The 20,865-nt window shown below is 46.8% G+C and overlaps 6 protein-coding genes across 7 annotated transcripts in view; 4 read left to right on the forward strand and 2 right to left on the reverse strand.

Annotated features, from left to right (window-relative positions):
• Positions 1-159: 159 nt before the first annotated feature.
• On the reverse strand, positions 160-1,332 carry LOC117889874 (putative gustatory receptor 59b). Its single transcript, XM_034794383.1, has 2 exons — positions 391-1,332; positions 160-327 (listed from the first exon to the last, which is right to left on the reverse strand). Exons 1-2 carry the CDS (start codon positions 1,330-1,332, stop codon positions 160-162), a joined length of 1,110 nt encoding a protein of 369 aa, XP_034650274.1.
• A 337-nt stretch (positions 1,333-1,669) lies between these two features.
• Positions 1,670-2,267, forward strand: LOC117891433 (dolichyl-diphosphooligosaccharide--protein glycosyltransferase subunit 4). The gene is made up of 3 exons (XM_034796905.1): positions 1,670-1,768; positions 1,963-2,071; positions 2,156-2,267. Exons 2-3 carry the CDS (start codon positions 1,971-1,973, stop codon positions 2,175-2,177), a joined length of 123 nt encoding a protein of 40 aa, XP_034652796.1. The 5' UTR covers positions 1,670-1,768; positions 1,963-1,970; the 3' UTR covers positions 2,178-2,267.
• Positions 2,132-3,149, reverse strand: LOC117891432 (protein lethal(2)k10201). The gene has a single exon (XM_034796904.1). The coding sequence runs from the start codon at positions 2,948-2,950 to the stop codon at positions 2,264-2,266; it is 687 nt and encodes a 228-aa protein (XP_034652795.1). The 5' UTR covers positions 2,951-3,149; the 3' UTR covers positions 2,132-2,263.
• Positions 3,150-3,709: 560 nt separating this feature from the next.
• Positions 3,710-6,104, forward strand: LOC117890646 (nucleolar GTP-binding protein 1). Its single transcript, XM_034795599.1, has 3 exons — positions 3,710-3,875; positions 4,008-4,282; positions 4,343-6,104. Exons 1-3 carry the CDS (start codon positions 3,828-3,830, stop codon positions 5,979-5,981), a joined length of 1,962 nt encoding a protein of 653 aa, XP_034651490.1. The 5' UTR covers positions 3,710-3,827; the 3' UTR covers positions 5,982-6,104.
• A 72-nt stretch (positions 6,105-6,176) lies between these two features.
• On the forward strand, positions 6,177-6,901 carry LOC117890647 (dynein light chain 1, axonemal). Its single transcript, XM_034795600.1, has 3 exons — positions 6,177-6,364; positions 6,425-6,536; positions 6,599-6,901. The coding sequence occupies exons 1-3, from the start codon at positions 6,213-6,215 to the stop codon at positions 6,899-6,901; spliced, it is 567 nt and encodes a 188-aa protein (XP_034651491.1). The 5' UTR covers positions 6,177-6,212.
• A 1,271-nt stretch (positions 6,902-8,172) lies between these two features.
• LOC117890654 overlaps positions 8,173-20,865 on the forward strand; it is a 61,998-nt gene continuing 49,305 nt past the window's right edge. For both annotated transcript variants that reach the window (XM_034795621.1, XM_034795622.1), the window contains exon 1: positions 8,173-8,405. The gene's annotated coding sequence lies outside the window, so the exon portion shown is untranslated. The remainder of the gene's footprint in view (positions 8,406-20,865) is intronic.

Consider the following 20,865-nt stretch of genomic DNA (forward strand, 5'->3'; position numbering starts at 1 on the left):
TAAACTTATCGCTTATCTGCAATCGAATCTGCTGAATTTGAATTTGAAATTCAATTTGAAGCAAATTTTGACTGACAACCAGAGATCGGGATAAGAAACTACTAATAAATTTAGTTATAAGTAGAACAATTAAACCAACTTGTAGTTGTATTATTGCTATTATAGTTCCCGCTTAGTGGACATCATCAGATGATACTGCAGCAGCAGCACAGAGTGACACAGAATGGCGCCCATCATGTTGAGCCACTCCTTGCGATTGACTGGGAACAGACCGCAAACCTTTAAATTAAGTGTCATGCTTTGCTGATAGATCACAAACGAGCTGAGCTGCAAATTGAAGACACGAAAATGGTTAGTGGAAGCTCGCAGTGAGATTTGGCAGCCACCCACCTCCCTGCGCATGATTCCCTCGCTGATGTTGTGCTGCGGCTTGCTCTGATACCGCGCCACCAAGTCGCAGATATAATCGGTCATAAAAAAGTCCATCGTGCGCGTGGAGCACAGCAGAGCGCCATACACTTTCGCATAGAAGGGCGCGGGTTCGCTCAGCGAGAAGATGATGCCCAGATAGCTGTTGATGATGGTAAAAGCGACGAAATCGAAGCGTGAAGCCAACATCTGACGACCGTAGATTCTGTTTAACTTGTGCGCCATGCGGCTGAGTCTGGCGTGCAGCGACCACAGGCTGCGCAGCTCCTCCGCATAGCCAGCGGCCAGGGGCGAGCGCGTGGCAATGAGCTCCGCCAGCTGCTGGTTCACGAAATCGTATCCAAGCGCCACATGCCAGAAGGACACAAAGTACAGATGCGGCGTGGCAATGAGGATGGTGTAGCCATTGTTGAGCAGCACCGAGGCCAGCCACATGGGCAGCGTGAATCGGCCATCGTGCAGACAGGCGCCCAGCACATAGCAGAGGAAAAGGTAAGTCAGGGTCAGGGATTTCACATAGAACAGTCTGCGCAGCTTTGCACTCATCTGCTTGCCAGCTCGCTCCATCTCCCCGTTGAGTTGCACAATCAAACGATGCAGCTCCATCAGTAAGCTGTCCCGCTGTCCGCGAGAGATCAGAGTCTGGACGATGACCGCGTAGTTCACGACGTAAAGAACGATCGGCGTGAGCCACATATAACTCGGCAGCCACATGTCCACCCAGGAGATTTTGGTCGCAACCACAACCACCGGCAGCAGTGCCACCAGAATGACATTAACGATCAACGTGTAGCCTCGGGTGAGACGCGTTTGAATGAGGCGATCGGCGCGAAATCGGTAGGAGGTCAAACCAATGAGAATTGCGAACCATTGGAAGATGTCCAGCAGCAAAAGTCGCGCCATTATCCACTCCCGAATGTAACTGCCAGCGTTGGGTATCCTTGTGCAACTGAAACTCCTTCCATTTGTGTGTGTGATGACGAAAACAATTAACTAATTGTCGCTTTGAAGATTCCTTAACGCCGATAGGTGCACAAATAACTGAGGGCAGTCGTTGTATTGATCAAAACAGACAGATTACCACTTAAGGGCTATATATAGCAAGCGAGTGTTTACCGCTGCAGCTATTTAAAGTCATTTCAGACTCGGAAACGCTTCGTTTGCGTTTATTTAATATAATTTAAATTATTTGAATAGCGTTGAACGTTTTCCAGCACCAATTTAGCAGTTTGGCAGCACTACCAGTTTCAACACACACATCGATACACTATCGCTTGCTATCGATACTTTCAATAATTGTACACAAAAACCCGGCCGCTCGTTTTTCGCCCATAAAAAGGTAAAAAACTAACTGTAACAACCAAATTAACTGCTATAACTTAGTGTAAAGTGACAGCGAAGACCCCACGCAACATATTTCACCCAAAGACTGCTTTGGGAATGTGACAAAATAGATATTTCCGCGCACCCATGACGTGTCACTGGTTTGCAGGCGTTTCTCATCAATTTTTCGTGTTTACAACATTCTTTTAGATTACAAAATGATTACCGACGTGCAATTGGCTATTTTCTCCAACGTGCTGGGCGTGTTTCTATTCCTGCTGGTGGTGGCATATCACTACATAAACGCCAACACGGGAAAGTAAGTTTTAAGTCCATCTGGCGAGAGGAAAGAGGAAGCACAATGCCGGCTTCAATAATAAAATTCTTCTTTTTATTATTACAGGGCTAGCCCAAAGGCGAAATGATGGATGATGCTCATGTGCACGGAAATTAACTCTATATGTTTATCTTATAATGCTGCTTCATTCGCAAAATAAATAGTTATGTAAATCTAATCGAGAATGTCCTCCAGGGCGTTCTTCATGTCCTGCACATCCTCCAGCGTGTCACCCGACTGCCGCTCCTTCCGCGTGTTGAACGTGCGCATTGTATTGTGGCCAAAACAGAAGGCTTTGATGTAAGGCACACTCTTGCGGCCAGCAGCCGACAGCTCATCCACCTCCATGGAGGACTCGTCGCTCTTCTTGTGCTTGCTCTTGCCGTGGCCGTTGCCGTGATCCTGGTCAAAGCGATAGTTGACCGGAAACTTGTGCGCCGTGATGCAGTGGTCCTTGCGCTGTCGCGGCGTGTGAAACTTGCTGCCGCACTCCTCCAGGTAGCAGGCGAACATCGGCTTATCACCGCGTTCCACGCTGGCGGCAAAGTAGAAGTCATGCTGCTCGGCAATGTGCAGATCCAACAGGTGGGCGGTGGGCAGCGTGCGTCGGCACTCGGCGCACAGATAGGACTGGGTGCTGTTTATGTAGTTGTTGTTGTTGCTGCTCCTATTGGCCGTGGCTTCCTTAGGCGTCGATAATGTCATCCGCGTCGACGAGCACTCCGAGCTTCTTGAATGGCGGTGGAGCGGGTGAAGGTGGAACCGTCGGCTGCATAAACCCTGCAGGCACTTCACTGAGCATTTGCAGGATTTGTTCTTTTGTGGAAGATAAGGCGAAGACGATGATGATTGCGTATCCATTTTGTTTATGTTTTGAAATTGGCAAATGCCACTGACTTGCTTTCCGATTAATTTTTGCACTATTTTCTAGTAACTTTCAAATACAAGTTTCTATTAGTTTACTATTATTTTCTTTTGTTTATTTATGATCATCTGTACCATTTTAAACAATATTTTTTAATTATTGTACGCATTTTTGTGAACTAAATGCGCAATAGCATTGCCACTTGGTTAGAATTCCAGCGGGGTGGCACTGCACACACATGTAAGCTATAATTCGTAACAATTGCAATTTAGATTGCAACTTCTTTTGTAAAAGAATCCATGTAAATCCTTGACGGAAAACTAGCCAATCTTGTGGAGAATTGATTGATGAATCGCATAAAACTATATGCTTAGTGCTGAGAGTCGTACCCTTTCTGTAATATATAATAGAATATCAAAATAAAGCAAATTGATGAAGACATAGATATGCCACTTGGTTAGAATTCCAGCGGAGTGGCAGCACTGCAAACACATGTGAGCTCTAATTCTTAACAATTGCAATTTAGATTGCAACTTATTTTGTAAAGAATCCATGTAAATCCTTGATGGAAAGCTAGCCAATCTTGTGGAGAATTGATTGATGAATCGTATAAAAATATGCTTAGTGCTGAGAGTCTTATCCTGCCTCTAACATTAAATAGAATATCAAATTGAATGAATCGTATAAAACTATATGCTTAGTGCTGAAGTCTTATTGAATTTAGAAAATTGGCCATACTTCTGAGGTTCATACGATATATTTGATCGGTAATCGCTCTTTTTCGAATCGATTGCAGACACCGCGTGGTGTTTTTGTCAAGATTCGCATTTATTTTCCTTTTTTATCCGTGGAAAATAAATAAAACCGTACAAAATGAGTTTGTACAACTTCAAAAAGATAATGGTGGTTCCGCCAGCCAAGGTAAGTGAGGGTATATCCTTGTTTTGTTTGTTATGTCCAGCGGAGCACCCCCGAGGGAGTCGACATAACCTCACTGTGAAGGTGTTTACAAATGCGCAACAAGTAAATAATGTTAAACTATTCGTCATTTAGGACTTTATCGACATTATGCTGTCGAAGACACAGCGCAAGACGCCCACAGTGGTCCACAAGGGCTACAAGATATCGAGAATTCGGGCGTTCTACACGCGCAAGGTGAAATACACGCAACAGAATTTCCACGATCGTCTGTCGCAGATCATACAGGATTTCCCCAAGTTGGACGATGTGCATCCATTCTATGCAGATCTGATGAACGTGCTGTACGACAAGGACCATTACAAATTGGCCCTGGGACAGCTGAACACAGCCAGGCATTTGGTAGACACGTGAGTACCACCTCAAGCCCCCTTACCACTGAATCCCTTCATAACTTTTGGTTTCCATAGCGTGGCCAAGGACTATGTGCGTCTGCTGAAGTACGGCGACTCGCTGTATCGTTGCAAGCAGCTGAAGAAGGCTGCCCTTGGTCGCATGGCCACCATTCTGAAGCGTCAGGCCTCCAACCTGCAGTATCTGGAGCAGGTGCGTCAGCATTTGTCGCGTATGCCCACCATTGATCCCTACTCGCGCACCATCATCATCTGCGGCTTCCCCAACGTGGGCAAGTCCTCGTTCATTAACAAGATCACACGCGCCGATGTCGAGGTGCAGCCTTATGCCTTCACCACCAAATCCTTGTACGTGGGCCACACAGACTACAAATACCTGCGCTGGCAGGTGATAGACACGCCCGGCATTCTGGATCACCCGCTCGAGGAGCGTAATGTGATCGAGATGCAGGCCATTACGGCGCTTGCCCATTTGCGCGCCTGCGTGCTGTACTTCATGGACATTTCGGAGCAGTGCGGCCACTCGCTGGAGGAGCAGGTGGCCCTGTTCGAGAGCATCAAGCCGCTGTTCACCAACAAGCCCTTGATTCTGGCCATCAACAAGGTCGACATTCTGATGCCAGAGGAGCTGCCCAAGGAGAGGCAGGCGATAATCACAAAGCTGCAGGAAGACAAGAACGTGCCGGTCATCCTCATGTCCACCGTGCAAGAGACTGGCGTCATGGAGGTGAAGACCGAGGCCTGCGAGCGTCTGCTGTCGTATCGCGTGGACCAGAAGATGCGCACCAAGAAGGTGGACAACATTCTGAATCGCCTGCACGTGGCCATGCCTGCGCCGCGTGACGAGAAGGTGCGCGCACCCTGCATTCCCGACCAGGCTCTGTCCCGTCTCGAAAAGAACGCCGAGAAGGCCGAGCGCAAGCGCAAGCTGGAGAAGGAGATCGAGGAGGAGATGGGCGACGACTACACGCTCGACCTGAAGAAGAACTACAGCGAGATACCCGAGGAGGAGCGCTACGATGTGATACCCGAGTTCTGGCAGGGACGCAACATTGCCGACTACATCGATCCCGACATTTTCGAGAAGCTGGAGGAGCTGGAGCGAGCCGAGGGACTGCGGGAGGAGAGCGGCGTCTACGCCGTGCCAGACATGTCGATGGACGAGACCCTCAAGGAGATTCGCGAAATGGCCAAGCAGATCCGAGGCAAACGTTTCGAGCTGCGCGACGAGAAGCGTCTCACTGCCAGAAAGAACAAGCCGATCATCCCACGAAACAAGCAGCCAAAGGTGCGCGATCGTTCGGTCAACAAGCTGGTCCAGACCATGGAAGGCCTGGGCGTGGACATGTCCGGCAGCAAGACGGCCAACTTTACCAAGTCTGTGGTGGATCTGCGTCGCGGCGTTGTGGCCGTTGGCTCCAAGAAGAACCCCAAGGTGCCGCTGCTCGACAAGGAGGAATCGGCGATTGTCAAGTCAACCGGCAAGCCCATCAAGCGTGCGCCAACACGCGACACGCTGGGCATCAAGAACCTCGCCATCCGCAAGAAGGCTCAGCTGAAGGCCCGTCACGACATTGCCAAGAAGGTCACCATGGGCTGGGGACTCAAGGGCGAGGCCGATCGTTTCATTGGTACCAAGAAGCCGCGTCATTTGTACTCCGGCAAGCGTGGCACAGGCAAGACGGACCGTCGTTAAGCAACAAAACTCCACCTGCTGGATGATCCCAGCCTGGCGTACAAACTCCTCCTTCTGTATAAACTAATGAATGTATCTTAATAATCAATTATCTTTCAAATACACGATTGTATTTCCAACAAATATGTAAAGTCCTTTCCCGTTGCCCTTGGCAACCGCTTTGATTGTTTAGTTGCCACAAATTTCCTTTGCCTTTCAGTGGATAAAAGTGAAAATTCGTAAAGTTTAGGCATGTCCAAAGCAACGACAATTAAGGAGGCTCTCAAACGTTGGGAGGACCGTGAGCAGCAGAATTCTCTGACAGCCAAGGACATTGATTTGCAGTTCCAGTGGCCGCCCATCGAGAAAATGGACACCACACTGGGCACCCTGGTGCAGTGCGAGTGAGATTGGTGGAGACGCATCAATACCCTGACACATAACGAATTGTTTCCCTTTTGCAGGCGCATTAGCATGTCCACGAATATGATTGAGAAGATCTTTGGTTTGTCCGGCATGAAGTGCCTCAAGGTGTTGTCCCTCTCGCGCAATTATATCAAGCAGATATCGGGTCTGGTGGGTAGAGCAAAGACATTGATAAATCCTCCACTTGTGCGTTTGTCTATTCCCCACCCTAGGAAGCCGTTGCCGAGACCCTCGAGGAGCTGTGGCTCAGCTACAATCTCATAGAGAAAATCAAAGGCCTCACCACGCTCAAATGCCTGAAGGTGCTGTACATAAGCAACAATTTGATCAAGGATTGGTCCGAATTCAATCGACTGGCGGAAATAGAGTCGCTGGAGGATCTGGTTGTTGTGGGTAATCCCCTCTCCGAGGGCCTGGACGATGCCTCGTGGCGTGTGGAGTGCATCAAACGGCTGCCCACCATACGCAAGCTGGATGGCGAGCCAGTGGTGCTCAATGATGAGCCGCAGCTGTAATTGACAGAATAAACACGACTATTTCTCTCAGTGGCTGTTAATGAAAATGAATTTCTTAACAGGCAAAAAACTGTTCAGCGCTGCGTCAAATGCCAGAACGCATTGCTGGTGCGCTTGGCACTGCAGTGTAACTGACCTATTGGCCAACTTTTTAGGACATCTCTGTTAACAGAAGTGTCGCTGTTAAGCCGACAGTCTCAAGGCTGCTCTTCTGCTCTGGCACTTAACAGTGACAGCAGTGGCACTTACAGTGGCAGTATCCAGTTTCAGCCTCGTGTGGCGGCATTGTTGTGTGTCTCACTCAGTCGTAGTCTAGACGCGTAAGCAGCTTCAACTAAAGTTAGAGGTTCTGACTAACGCTAATCAAACAAACATTTGAGCGAAGTGCGGTGTAAGCGAATTCTACGATATCTAATTGCACTCCCAACAAGCTCCACAGCGATAGTTGGCCGAAGAACATTACCCACGGACACTGCATAAACGTGCTGATGGGCTCCCTGTGTATTCCCTGGTTTGCTCTCCTGGAACTCTCGGGCCACATGTGCTTGGGAAAGTGTGCGGCATATTTCCTTATAGTTTTTATGGTTTCTTTAAATAAACGCATAAAAAGCGAACCCCAACTACCCACCCACGCTGTATGCCAAGCATGCGGTTGCCTATAATAACATAAGCAACCGTTTTGCATATTCCCACTCTCTGTGTATTTGTGTGCTTGTGTGTGCAAAGCCTGAAGTAAGATTTTTTCCGCTCGGGTGGCGGAAGCAGGACCCATAAAACGCTCCCCGCACACACACACACGCAGAAACTACAGGACTACTTAGCAGCATGGCTCGTAAACAGTTTGCGCCACACATTCCCAGTGCCACCCACTCCTCGCACAGGAGCACACACACACTCATGCGTGTGATGGAAAACAGATGCTCCTTGTGCAAGGGGTTGTGTGGGGGAGCTTCAAATATGCAACAGCATATAAATAAGAGACTAAAGGCTAGCCAGATTGGATAAAGGTTGCTCGTAATGCAATCGCTGTTAGCACTGACCCAATACCCAGAGAGTAACAGAGCACTGTTAACGCGAGCAGCAGAGACAGTGCTGTTATTGCGCCCCGTTCTTTCTCTGTTCTCGCTCTCTCTCTCTCTTGGTGCCGTTTCGTCTGCACAAAACGTCAATGTAACGGAATATGCTACGGCAAACATCTAGCAGAGACAGACAACTGTACGGGGCTTGCTTCTGTTTTCGGCTGGAACTGCCGTTTCAGTGTTTGGCGAGAATTCACACGACGCGGGCTCCCCGTGCCAAAGAGAGACAACCAATCGTGTGTTTGTGAGTGTGTGAGTTCTGTGTGGCAGAGTTCATCAAAGATTCAACAGCCTGCCCAACAACAACAACAAAAATAGTTGAATAAATAAATGGCAAAGCCAAAAAAAAGTGAAGAAATTTAATAAAAATGATAAATAAATAGCCAAAAAGGAGGATACGCATCAAACGAGGCAGCAACAAGAAGGTGAGTATTTGAAAAAACATAAAACCCCTCAGAAAAGAAAAACATAATCAAATTTTTGCGATGAGACGAGAATTAACGGCATAAAAATTGCTCAAAGAAGAATCGTAAAAAGGAAAGCAACAAAAATACAGAGCCCCTCTGTTGCGTACCGTTAGCTACGCCACCAGCTCTCTGCGTTTCTTTTTTCGGAGTATTCCCCGAGTGTCCCGTCCTGCTCTGACTCTTTTGGAGTAGTACCCGAAATGTAACGGTAACAAGAACATCAGCCCATGTTTTACTTTGAGCATCGCCATGCATACATATACATACGTATGTATGCATGAATGTATGTGCTATGTATAGGAGCATGTCTGTACATGGAGTTTTGCGGCTCTTTCTAGCCCCTCTCAGCCCAGACTCAGCCTCTCTGCTTCATCTTTTTCGTTTTGTTTGCCTCGAGACATTTATTTGCTCTTTAACGTTTCAGTAGGCAGGCGGGCTGGCTGGGCAGGGCAGGGCAGGGTGAAACAGGCGTGTTTCGTTCCGGTATTCTTTGAGTCTCTCCTTTTGCACTGCCCACGCTGTTTCGTTCCCTGTATTCCAGCGGAGGCTCGGTTCCATCTCCCTGGCACCAGGCACCCAGGCACGGGGGTCGAGCTTTGGCAAGGTTGGGTCGCCCTGTAGCAGATGGAAACGGGCAGCCAAATTATGCGACCAGAAGTGCGTTACGGCTTTACCTTATTATTAATATACCCTGGACCTTGGGCTCTGGCATGTCATGCCGCAAACAGTTAGTCCAACACTCGAAAGTCTCTCATTCTGCCCGCTGTGTTGCTTTCTGCCCATGCAAAAGTAAAGAAGGGAAAAATAATATAAATTCGCCCACACACAGACAGAGCAAGAAAAAGGAGAGAGAGATAGGGTATATATGTATGTGTGTGTGCGTGTGTATGTACATTCAACAATTTGTTGAGTCCCAATGCCTTTTTTGTTGTTGCTCCCACCCACTCACAAGCACTTGGGGGAGTGCCAGGGATGCTGGGCTAACGTCAACAAGTTGAAGCTGTTGCCGCTGCCCAACTCAACTCTGAGTACCTCTGTGTCTGTGTGTGTGTGTGCTGCATGAGTGGTGGTGCCTCAAAGTATGTCAGATTTGTGGCAGCACAGATAAATCATAAGCATAGACTGTGTCTGACTGTCGCACGATAAGTACATTTCGATGTTGTATCTGCAGCTCTAAATTGATTGTGGAATCTCTTACTCGGCTAATTGAAAGACTTACACCGAAAAGGACCAACCCAACACACATTCAGCAAGCGGCGTATGTCTGCCAGCCGCAAGATGGGCTTAATTAGAATTAATGCACAATTAATTGTCAGGCAGCAGGGCGCCCACAAAACTATAAAAACAAATCAGGTGTGCGTGTGTACACATCTAGCACATTTATATACTAAATAAATTGTACATAGAGCATATACATTTACAGATAAACAAACGCTTAGTTGGAGCATAAACACAGCAGCCAGCCAGCCAGCCAGCCAATTGTTGGTTCTTTGAAGTGAAATGTGATTAAGGTGTTTATACAAGAGAAATCACCTCAGTTCGGGGCTAAGAGCTACCTCGTACATTCATATATTTACTTATCGACCTACAGCCCATTTGGAACCAATTTGTCTCTCTTGCCCAAGGAAAGAGTGAAAAAAAACACAGAAAATGAAGCTTAAAAGGAATTAGAAGGATGAAAATAAATAAAGGCAATTTCGAATATGGTCGATTTCGTTTCACCTTTTGTTGGTTTTCCCTTTTCCCCTTCCCTGTACCCTTGTGACCCAACTTCAAACGGAGTTTTTTCCTTAGTTTCCATTACACGCACTTTTAATTTGCTTATTGGGTAGAGTCGAGCGAGTTATTCGGACTGTTCCGGACAGCCACTTCATCTGGAGCCGAACCATTTAAGGCTTGAATTTCTGCACAAGAAATGATGATGAAGATGGACACATCAGATTTTTGGGTAGCTACTTTTTGGGGGGCTTATGGTAGATACTAACTATCTGCTGCCGAGGTGATTGGGGGAAGCCAACATGTCGTCGTAGGGGCAACTTTCTCGTAGCAACCAAAAAAATACAACAAAATAAGACTTGAAACTTTTTCTGCCGATGGATGGCTTAAGCTGTTGGCTGTGGCCGTTCATTATAAGCTCTTTTTTTACAGGAATTTTCCGGCTTCTACTGCATGTGTGTGTGCTGGTGTGTGTGTGTGTGTGTTTGTGTGCATGTGACACATGTCTGACGTCTCATTTTCTGCCACATAAACTTGCTGATGGTTTCGGACCAGCAACGCAACGGGTGCAGGCGGCGGCATGCCTTAATTTGGCATTAGGGCGTTTCAATGGAAACTCATTTGAAAGTTTTCTTTATGAAAATCTGTGCATGGGCCTACATTTGGGCTTGCAAAATAAATATTTATGTGTGTGTGTTTGTGTGTGTGTGTGTGTGTTCCTTTGCGTATGATTCCGGCTGACGGCTGTGGGCCTTGAAGCTGGCAAATGCGCCTGACCGAGCACCAATGCTCCTCAAATGTTGGGAGACGACGCTTTTTGTTGTGTGTGGGAATATGGCAGATGTTTAAAGGTGCTGGGATGTACGTATACATATGTACATACATAAATACATATTTACATACATATTTACATATGTATGTACATGTACGCTGTTCGTGCGTCTGTGGCATGTATTTGGCAACATATTGTATTGTGTTGGCTGGATAAATAATACATAAAAATGTACATAAAGACATACATGTGTAAATCTGTACATGGCACCGGGTTTATGCGATTTTTTCTGCCGCTCCAAGGAACTTCTTTCACGCACGAACAAAGGCGGACAGCGGACGGACTCCTTAATCATCGATATATGTCGCGGCGCCATATATTAGAGGTTGCTCCAGCTCTGCAGCATGCCACAGACTGTATGGAGATGGCAAAAAATATACACAAGTTTCCCATTGATTTGGCAAAAGCAAAGCCCGCCCTGGGGCCAAAATGAAATACGAGCAGGAGCAAAGGCTGAAGCATCGCATTCTGTGGTCTTCGCTCTGTCCCCCCGGCTTTGTGTTGATTTGATTTTTAAATAGGCTAAACTGACATTGACATTTTCCCATTTCCATTTTCTCCCCATTGAGATTTGCATTGCGCATTTTGGCTGCTTAATTGATGAGCGCTCAGCCATCGGGGGAGGATAATGTTTATGCCTTATGCAGAACGCACAGGATATTGGTCAATAAATCATGAGAAGCATTCATATTAAATGCAAATTGCGGCTGGCTAATAAATCGCATGACCTGTATTGATCTTTGCCTTCAGCCAGCCAGCCCTCTGCCCCACTCCCACTCCCACGCCCACAGCTTCCTCCGGGCTGGCTGGCTGCATAAAAAGCCGCAAAATGAGCGGAAAATTGTGCCACATTAAATTAGCCAACCGACAGGCAGCACTCGGCTGCTGCTCTCTCTCTCTCTCTCTCTCTTGTCTTTGGGTAACTATTTTTTGTGTAATTCAATTGGCTGCGAGCAGAGGCTGGCAGACAAAATGCAAATTAGCATTAAAAGGGGGGAGACTCAAGCCAAGGGGAAAGCCACTCAAGGACACTCAAAGAAGAGGAGTTGAGTCTGCAATTTAACCGCAAATTAAGCAAATATTTAATCAAACAAAAAGCCACAGCAAACATCAACGCCACAACGCCAGTGTCAGGGAAATTCGTAAATCAACAAGAATTTTGGCTGCAGCTTAAAATTGCGGCAAGGCAAGGCACATCCCCTCCGTATTCGTATTCGTATTCGAATTAGAACCAGAATTTCAATTACGCAAAATCAACAGCAAGTGCAATTTGCTCTCAATGAAAGTCAAATAATAGCGAGGAGCAATAGATAGCCAATTGTGTTTGGCATTTGAGCGGAGATACAGCAGAGTTTTGACTGGGAGAAATGTACTTTTGGGTGGGTGATATTTGGATTTATTAATGATTGGATAACCCAAGCAGCTTCGTAGCTTATTTGGGAATAGTTTGTTTAAAGTTTACCCAAATTTGGCTAAATTTTAATGAGAATGCAAGTCACTTCCTTAGCTTAAAGAATTTCCCTCGTTTGATCAACTTTTTGTCTTGGTTGCGCTGCGCTGTGTCGGCCTTGTGCTGAAGTTTTTTGGCCGCCAGCGCAATACACAATTTAAGGTATGACCCAGTTCCAGGACATTGCCATTAGGCACTCAGCGGGGAAGAGCAGTAAGAAGCCTTCAAGCAATCAGCAAAGTCCTAACTGGAAGCCGCACGCAGCAGCATCAGCGTGAGGTGGCGACTGGATTCCTGCAGGATGGCCTGGCATTAGACATTCATAAAGGTATTCCCCGTCCGCACATTCTTTGCGTGGCTTAAAGAGTGCTTCAAGTGGCGGACAGCCCCTGTTGAGTTAATTGCAGCAAGCACCAGAAATGGCCTCCTATGCCATGAATATGCATGAGGCAGTTCGTCTTTAAAAGTGGATGCTGCTGCTGCTGCTCATTCTCGGCATTCTAGAGGCCAAATATAAAGGCAGAGACGGACAGAGCGGACAGCTACGGACAGCTACGGACAGAGAGAGGCAGCACCAAACGTGGCCAGCCACATTGCTCGCACATATCTACCCTGCCACCAGCCACGCAGAGACAGCAGGCCACAAAATGGGGCAGATGAGGGGCAGGTGACATTGACTAACATGCAACATGGTCGCATAGTGTGCATGTGTGTGTGTCCGCACGGAAGAGGAGCCAGGGAGACACACATGCTGGCCAACAATTTGTGGCAGTGAAATTTAACACGAACAATTTAATTTCAATAAAAACGCCGCAGCAGGAGGAGGAGCAGCAACCAGCGAACAGCAGCGATACCATTCACACGACGGCGAGGCAAGACAAAAGAGGAGCTCGTAAAGAGGACACATGTTTGCCTCTCTCTCACTCTCTTTCGCTTGCTCTCCCTCTCCCTGCCTTAGTTTGCGCATTACATACATAAATGCAATTTAATTTAATTGCTTTACATTTTGAATGCGAACAGTTTAGCTGCTGCTGCTGGGGTGGGGTGGGGTTGGGATTGTCGTGTTGATTTAGCTGTTGATTTGCCTTGCCACACGTGCCACACACACGCTAATCTGTGGCGCGTAAATTCTGGTTTCAAATGCAGGCTTACAAATGGGTTTTGCACATTGCTTGCTCTCGTTTATCTTTTTTTCACATCATTTCTATTCAATTTTTGTTACTTTTTCAACTCATTTGCTGCACAAATTTCGCCTAAGCGAAAGGCTACGTGACACGAATCAGCCGGAATTAATGTGGCATTTTTATCATATTTCTAGCAACGTTTTCCTGCTGGTAATGCTCCCCTTAATGGTCCTCAAACCTATCCATCCATCTCTAGTCAATGCAATTGACTGAAAAGCCAACATGTCAGGGCACACAAAACTAGGCAGGGAAGGAGAGAGAGAGAGAGTGCAAATGTCTTTGGTGGCAAACGCATGTTGCAAGGTTGCACCATGTTTATGTTTGTGTTTGTGTTTTCCCCTTTTATGAGTGTATGTGTGTGTTTGTGTGAGTGCTATGCATACGCCCGAGTTGCTTGAATGTCAGTTTATATCTCAAGGATAAGCGGCAGCGCCTACCCGTGGCCCCTGGGCCCCTGGCTTGGGGTTAGCCAAGGGATAAGGTACAACCAATGGCTGACTTTTCTTCGTTGCTACATGTATTACTCGTGTCGCTTTCACACATGATTTGTACATACGTACATACGTGATGTAAATATGTATGTAAAAATGTAAATATGTGGCATATGTGGCAATTGGACTGCTAAAAGCGAAACTGAAAGCGCGACTATAAAGCGTGGAAATTGAATTTTCATTGCATTTGATTTTGCCAGCAATTTGCCGCAGTCAAGTGGCTTTTGAGTGTCCAGCAAGTGGCAGCCTCCGGGCGAAAGAACGAACCTCCAATCGATATTCGATACGCGCCACAAATTGACTTCCAGCAGCAAACGTGCCAAAAAGATCATTAATTTGGAGTCGATAAAGTGTCAGCGATATTCGATTTATCTTACTTCACATGTCCGCCGGTCGGGAAAGCTCAGATTTCGCTTAGAAATAGCAAAAACTAGATTTGGTAACAATTTCCAACTGCACGAGGCAAAAGACGAATATAAATGATTTTTGTGTGTGACTTTCATGCTCCTTCCCTCTGCTGTTTCTCCGACACTCTCCTCTGATATGTGGCAAGCAAAAGCTCTGGCTTAATCATCATAAACAACGCCTTGTGGCATGTGCACAAGTTTGTTAGATGAACAAATAATTGATGCATTTCATTGCTCGGGAAAATTTAATCATTGCACTTGGGCAAAACATTTTAAAGTTTATTTGATTTAATTAGAGTTGATCTGCAAGTATTTATTTGCACTTAAAATGCAACAAAAATTCCAATTAACAATAAAACATTTCCAGCTGCAAAATACCAAAAATGGCAGCAGCAAAAATGAATTATGTTTGAATAATGCACGAATATTTCTTGGAAAATGCAGGCAGCCATCCACCCGCTGCACTCAATTACTGTCTGTTATTTGATCTTTGGATTCTTAAACAATTTTCCGCATATTAACTGGCAGCTCAGTCTGGCCCAAAAGTAGCTCCACAAAACCCACAAATCTGTGCGAAAAAACAAAGGGGAGGGAAAATGTTGTTTACTCTCGGCTGAATGGATATTTTTTTGTGCGCAGTCAGCAGTCGACAGGGAATCAGGGGGCATCCCAGCCCTGCCCTAGCAGCGCCATTCATCTATTAAGAGCAGCCCTCTGCTCCCCCTTTGCTCCTCTTCTGTTTCTCCTCATCCACGGCTACATTTTTGGGTTCGTAATGAGCGTCCGTTAGCGGGAAGACGAGATAAACTTGTTGCAGCGATAAAAAGCCATAAATTTGCCCGTCTCGCGTGGGTGTGGGTGTAGCTGTGTGTGGGAGCGTTCTAATTAATAGCATAACGGATGGGGAAGCCACACACATAAGCTCTCCTGCTGCCACATGCCTCTGGCTCTGGCTCTAGCCGCTAAACGCCTGCAATTAAATTGTACTAAAAATGCGTGAGAAACTTTCCACACCAGATGTTGGCGCCTTCCTGCCTGATGTTGTGCCTCACGCTTGCCTCTCCTCTAGGCCAAGTCATAGCCGCGTCATTAGAATTTACAGGCAAGTTTTTGGCACAAATAACTAAGAGAGAAATAGGCAGCAGCCACAGCAGCAGTGCGGAGCGAAAGTAATCTTCTCTGCCCGTTGGAACTTTCCCCGTAAAAGTTGTAGTTGGACTTTAGCTGTGCGCCTGTAGGGCCAAGGCCTGTGCACTCGACAGCAGACCACAGACCAATCCAACCCAGTCCGGGGGCAAACCCCAACCAGGAGGTGGCCAATTGTGTAATGCATATTTGATTTGTATTTACGCTCTTTGCGTTCGCAAATCGATTGTCATTTGAGTGCTGCCACCCCAGGCAACCCTCCGCCGCGTAGCCCCTTCTCCGTTTGTGTCGCTGCGTGAACAAATGTGGCGCCATTACCAACACCAACAACAGAAGCAGCAACCGAGCAGCGCCCAGAGAAACACTTTAAAACAACAACAATATAAATATTGCAGCGTCAGGCATTTGCCGCGGAACATAGCGAATGTGTTTTGCTCTTTTCCGAGTAGAATGCAATAAAAATTATTTTGTAATTTATTTACACAGAATCGTTTAGACCAAGACGTGGGCAAGTGGCTTTTGGTATGGAATTTCGAGTTGCTTCCAGGACTTTTTAGTGCAAATTTTCTCGCTAAATGTTTTCCCAAAATCATCGAATCATCGTGTTGCCCGCACAGCTTGGAAGAGTATCGGAAATCGAAGGCACTCATGATTTTCACTGGAAATTAATGGAAAAACGAGCCTCATTTTTTTGCCTTCTCCCTCCCCCCCTCCCTCTCTCTCCCTCTCCCTCTTGCTGTCTCTGTGCTGACCTTTCCCTTTCACTGGGCAAGGACATGCCTGCGATGCTGCCAGTGCCCCACTGGGTATACCCCAATTATGTGTGCCACCATGCGTACACGCAATATTTCTGCCCCTGATTTCCCCTCTACAAGTATTTTGCTGCTGTGTGCACGAGTACTCCGCTGTATACATGGCATTGTGCGAGTAAATTAAACAGCAAAATTAACCGGAAAAGTTAAAGGTATTTAATTGCTTTTGGTTCTTGTTGTTTGTTGTTCTTGTCGTTGTTGTTTTTGTTGTGGCGGCTGCCTAGACAATGGCGAACGCCCACCACCCGATGGCCATTCATGAAAATGCCAAACGCATGAACACAAGCCACAGCCACACACCAATCGAAGCGAATCGAGGCGAAAGCGGAGCGAAGCGAATCGAATTCAAAATGGAAATGGAATCGCTGTGGCTGAACAAAAGAACAGCGGCTGGGCAGGCGGCAGGGGCCAGTGTGCTGCGGCAGGAGCCGCAAGGCGTTTGCGAGGCAAAGTAAATACCAAATGAAAACAGCAAACGCGACGTGTAAATATTTAGTCCCAGATTGTAGCATGTTTATATCAACCTCCAAAGCCAACACCATCCGCCGCACCATTTGATAGTTTGATTTGTGCCAATGATGAATCAAGGCTGGGTGGGGGTAGGGGCTGGGGTGTCTGCTGGGGGGCATTACAGAAGCCGACTGATTGATGTTGCCTGCTGATTCGATTGTGAAACGTCTATAAATACTAGTTGGCTGGCCAACTTGGATAAATAAACAAGCCGCGTGCGACGCATTCCCCATGGGAGTCCCATTCTCATTTCAATGATCCCGAAATTGATCCCAAACTGGTGTGTGTTGGGTCAAGGTTCAAGGCCAAACGTTGCTTGGTGGCGTGGTGTGCCGGAGGAGATCCCTTGCCTGCCCAGCAGACAGCTCATATTTGAACTTGAGCCACAGCAGCAGCCAACACGAGGCAGAGGCAGCAGAAGCCAACACGAGGCAGAAGCAGCAGCAAAGGCAACGCTGGCAATGTCGTCTACGGTTGTCACAGCACAGCACGGATGTAACTGTAGTGACAACTGCATGCCAAAGCAGAGATGGAGCAGAGCAGGGCAGAGCAGAGCAGAGCAGGGTTCTGAATATGCATGCGTATGTGCACGAGTGTATGTGTGTGTGTGTCGTAAAACTGTCATCCTGCATTTCAGACGGCGTCTCATCTGGGCCAAAGGCACAGCAAGTTGCACCATGGGATGGAAGCCGGCAATAAGTGCTTAAAATGAAGAAAAGTGGGAGGCAAAAAGTAAAGCAAAAAGCTCTTCGCTTAGGGGCAGCCTTAAAATATTACTTTAAATATGTAAAATCTCCATTTTGTCTCTAGTTTTGCCACTGCCATCCCATTGTGCATGGCTTCGGTTTACACAGCGTGGCATTGCCACTGGACGTGGGCATAGATGTGGGGGATGTGGCTGTGGGGGATGCGGCTGTGTATGCGAATGTAGATGTTGGTGCGGACAGTTGGACCTGGCGACAGACAGACATTTCTTCACAGACAGTTTTCACTAATTATCTGACACGTTGATGGCTGCTGGGCTGGTGGGTTGCTCGCCTCAGCTGGGCTGGGCTGCCATGGTGCTCCTTCTGTTGCTGCACTTCTCTGAGGTCGCGCACAGGCCGAGAGGACGGAGCTCGTTGCGGCCAAGGACTCATTTGTATGTGTGTCGTTCTAGTACACACCGATGGACAAGCTCTACGATGGACAAAAAAACAAAAACCAAACAGAAAACAAAATTTCAGAACTCTAATTTCAAAGGTCGTGCCACTGTAAAATGAGACACGAAACTGTGAAGCAGCCAACAAAAAAAACATAAGTGAAAAGGGAACGGGAACTCTTCTCAGTGTTTCACTTTTTGGACCACTCTCTCTCGTTTCGTTTCATTTCGGTGTCATGTGTTTGTGCTTGTGTTTATTTGTTTGTGTTTGCTTGTGTGTGTTTTAAGCCATGTGCATGTTTTATTTGCCGCTACGGCTTTTGTGTGTTTCGGGGTTTTGGTCTGCTGTTAGTTTGCTCTGTCTTTTATTTTTCTGCGAAGGACAGCGTCAGCAGCGAGAGTGGAAGCGTCAATAATTGAACAACACACCAGCCCCAGCCAGCCCCGCACCATCAAAACCGTGAACATCGGCCATTGGTGTCGGTAGCAGCAGCAGCAGCGACCAACGGGAAAGTTGATTAAATTTAAGCGCCGAATTCAGCTTCCACACACGCTGCCGTGCTCTGCCCACTCTCTGCCCAGTCTCTGCTTCTCTCTACCGCTCTTCGCCATTCTCTTCCCCACGCCAATTCCAACTCTGACTGCAGCTCCGGGCATTTGCATTTACCATTCCATTCTTGATTTGAGCGCGGGTAATTGTACTGCGAAATTATTAACAATTATATATGCATGTACATATTTATGGTTGGCACTGTGTGGACTATGGCAGGATAACGGTCGAGGCCACAGCCAAACGTCGGAAGCGGAATTTTGTGCTTTATTATCATGGGTGTCCGGCACATAGCGTTTTTGCTTTGTTGTTGGATTTGGTTTATTGCATGTCCGTATAATTTTCCAATTGAAGGGAAACATTCGAGAACACAATTTCACAATTTCTGCCGTTTGTGTTTCCATTTATGTATTTGTAAAATAAATGTAGTGTAGAGATCTTCCTGGTTGTAGTTGTTTATCCATTAACTACAAGCTAATTTGCATATTGCTGCAATTACGAGACATCTTCTGTTCTGCCTGTCATTGACACCAGCAGAAGGATGGCAGGACGACAAGTTTGCAGGCAAAACTACTCGCACAAACTACAAAATAGGTACAATCGCATAAGTTTTATGCAGAAAAAAACTGTCAACTACTTTGGCTAAAAAGTTCCGTTGTACGCGCACACACACAAACAGCAAGAGAAAATGGGACAGACACGAGATAAAATGTTTACACAGCAAGCAACAAGCAGCAGTAGCAGCAGCAGACCTAACATTAACATTAACATGCGCACCTTAGCAGCACAACCAGGCCTTAGTTAACAGAAGTGGCGCAGCGTTCTCGCGCTCTTGTTCTGTTGTGCTCTTGCTCTGCTTCTGCACAACTGTTGAGCATTGGCTCTGGTCGCTGTCGCTGCCTCAGTTGACGGCAGCAGCAGACAAACGACAGCTGTTGCCGCTGTTAACTGTTATTTACATTTGCGGCTGCGGCAGCAGCAACAGTTATAATTTTTGCCTGGCTTCTCTTTATGTCCTCGAATGATTTATTTTTGGATTGCCTGAAAGAGGGGGACGGACAGCGGGACTGGCTTGGCGACGGCCCTGGCTAACGGCAAGGTGTGTTTAATAAAGGTGAGTCTCAGTCTAAGCATCGCTAACTTTGACTTTTAAACGTTTCGCTGTGTGCTCTTTGTGTGCGTGTGTGTTCACTGCTTACTCTCCTTCTCCCTTTTGCTGCTTCTTTTTGCTTTCTCTTTCGTTTGCCTAGAGATTGCCTTATTGTACTCTTTGTTCAGAGTGGAGATAATCCGCTTTCCAACAATTATTATTACAAGAATTTTGTCTGTCAACACACAGATTGCTCTCTGGCCCGAAAAATGGCTTAAAGCTGTAAAGCTGTAAATTGGCTAAACCTCAACCCGCACCCCTAACCCTAATGGGATCAACTATGAATATTAGATTTCCGCTCGTTTATTTTTCTCTGTGTTCTGTGTGTGCTGTGTGCGACTTTGACTGCTGGAGGATGTGGCTGAGGCTGGGACTGGGACTGGGTCCGGGCCTGACTCTGTTAATTCAGTCAACGGAAATTTATGCAAACTGGCGGCTTCAAACTTTTTCTATTACTCAGCCATAACGTTTAATTAGCCACTGCGCCACATGGTATTTAGTTGAGCGTGTGGGGTGGGACCCGCCTTGGACATGTTCTTTGCCATTTTTACTTTTTTTCTATTCGTATTTTGCATTTAATCATCTCTGCTTTGGTGCTGGTGCTGTTTGCTGGCACCCATTGTGGCGTCCCTTTTGTGTGTCATTTGCATGAAATGCATGAACATGACTGCGCCTGCAACAGCGTGCACGACAACACAACAGAAACGAGAACGGCAGCGTTTACGGCACACCATCATGCTATGGCAATGGCAGCGACAACGGTTACACTACAGTGGGGTGGGGGGTGGGGGTACAACGGCTATGGCTCTGACTATGAACTGCGGAAATGAAAACAATATCCATTTCCATTGTAGTTTTTATTTGGAAGCAGGCAGACACACATACATACATTACATTCATATGTATTTATACATATTTCTTTTTGTGTGTTTGTAAGAGCCGTAGAAAGCGCAATGGAGGCCATGAGGGAGACCTGTCGGCGGCACAAGCTCCCTAGGCACCCAGTACAGGCGGGGCGCACATCCACAC

This window comes from Drosophila subobscura, chromosome E (assembly GCF_008121235.1).
Source record: "Drosophila subobscura isolate 14011-0131.10 chromosome E, UCBerk_Dsub_1.0, whole genome shotgun sequence".
In the NCBI taxonomy this organism is placed as follows: Eukaryota; Metazoa; Arthropoda; class Insecta; order Diptera; family Drosophilidae; genus Drosophila; species Drosophila subobscura.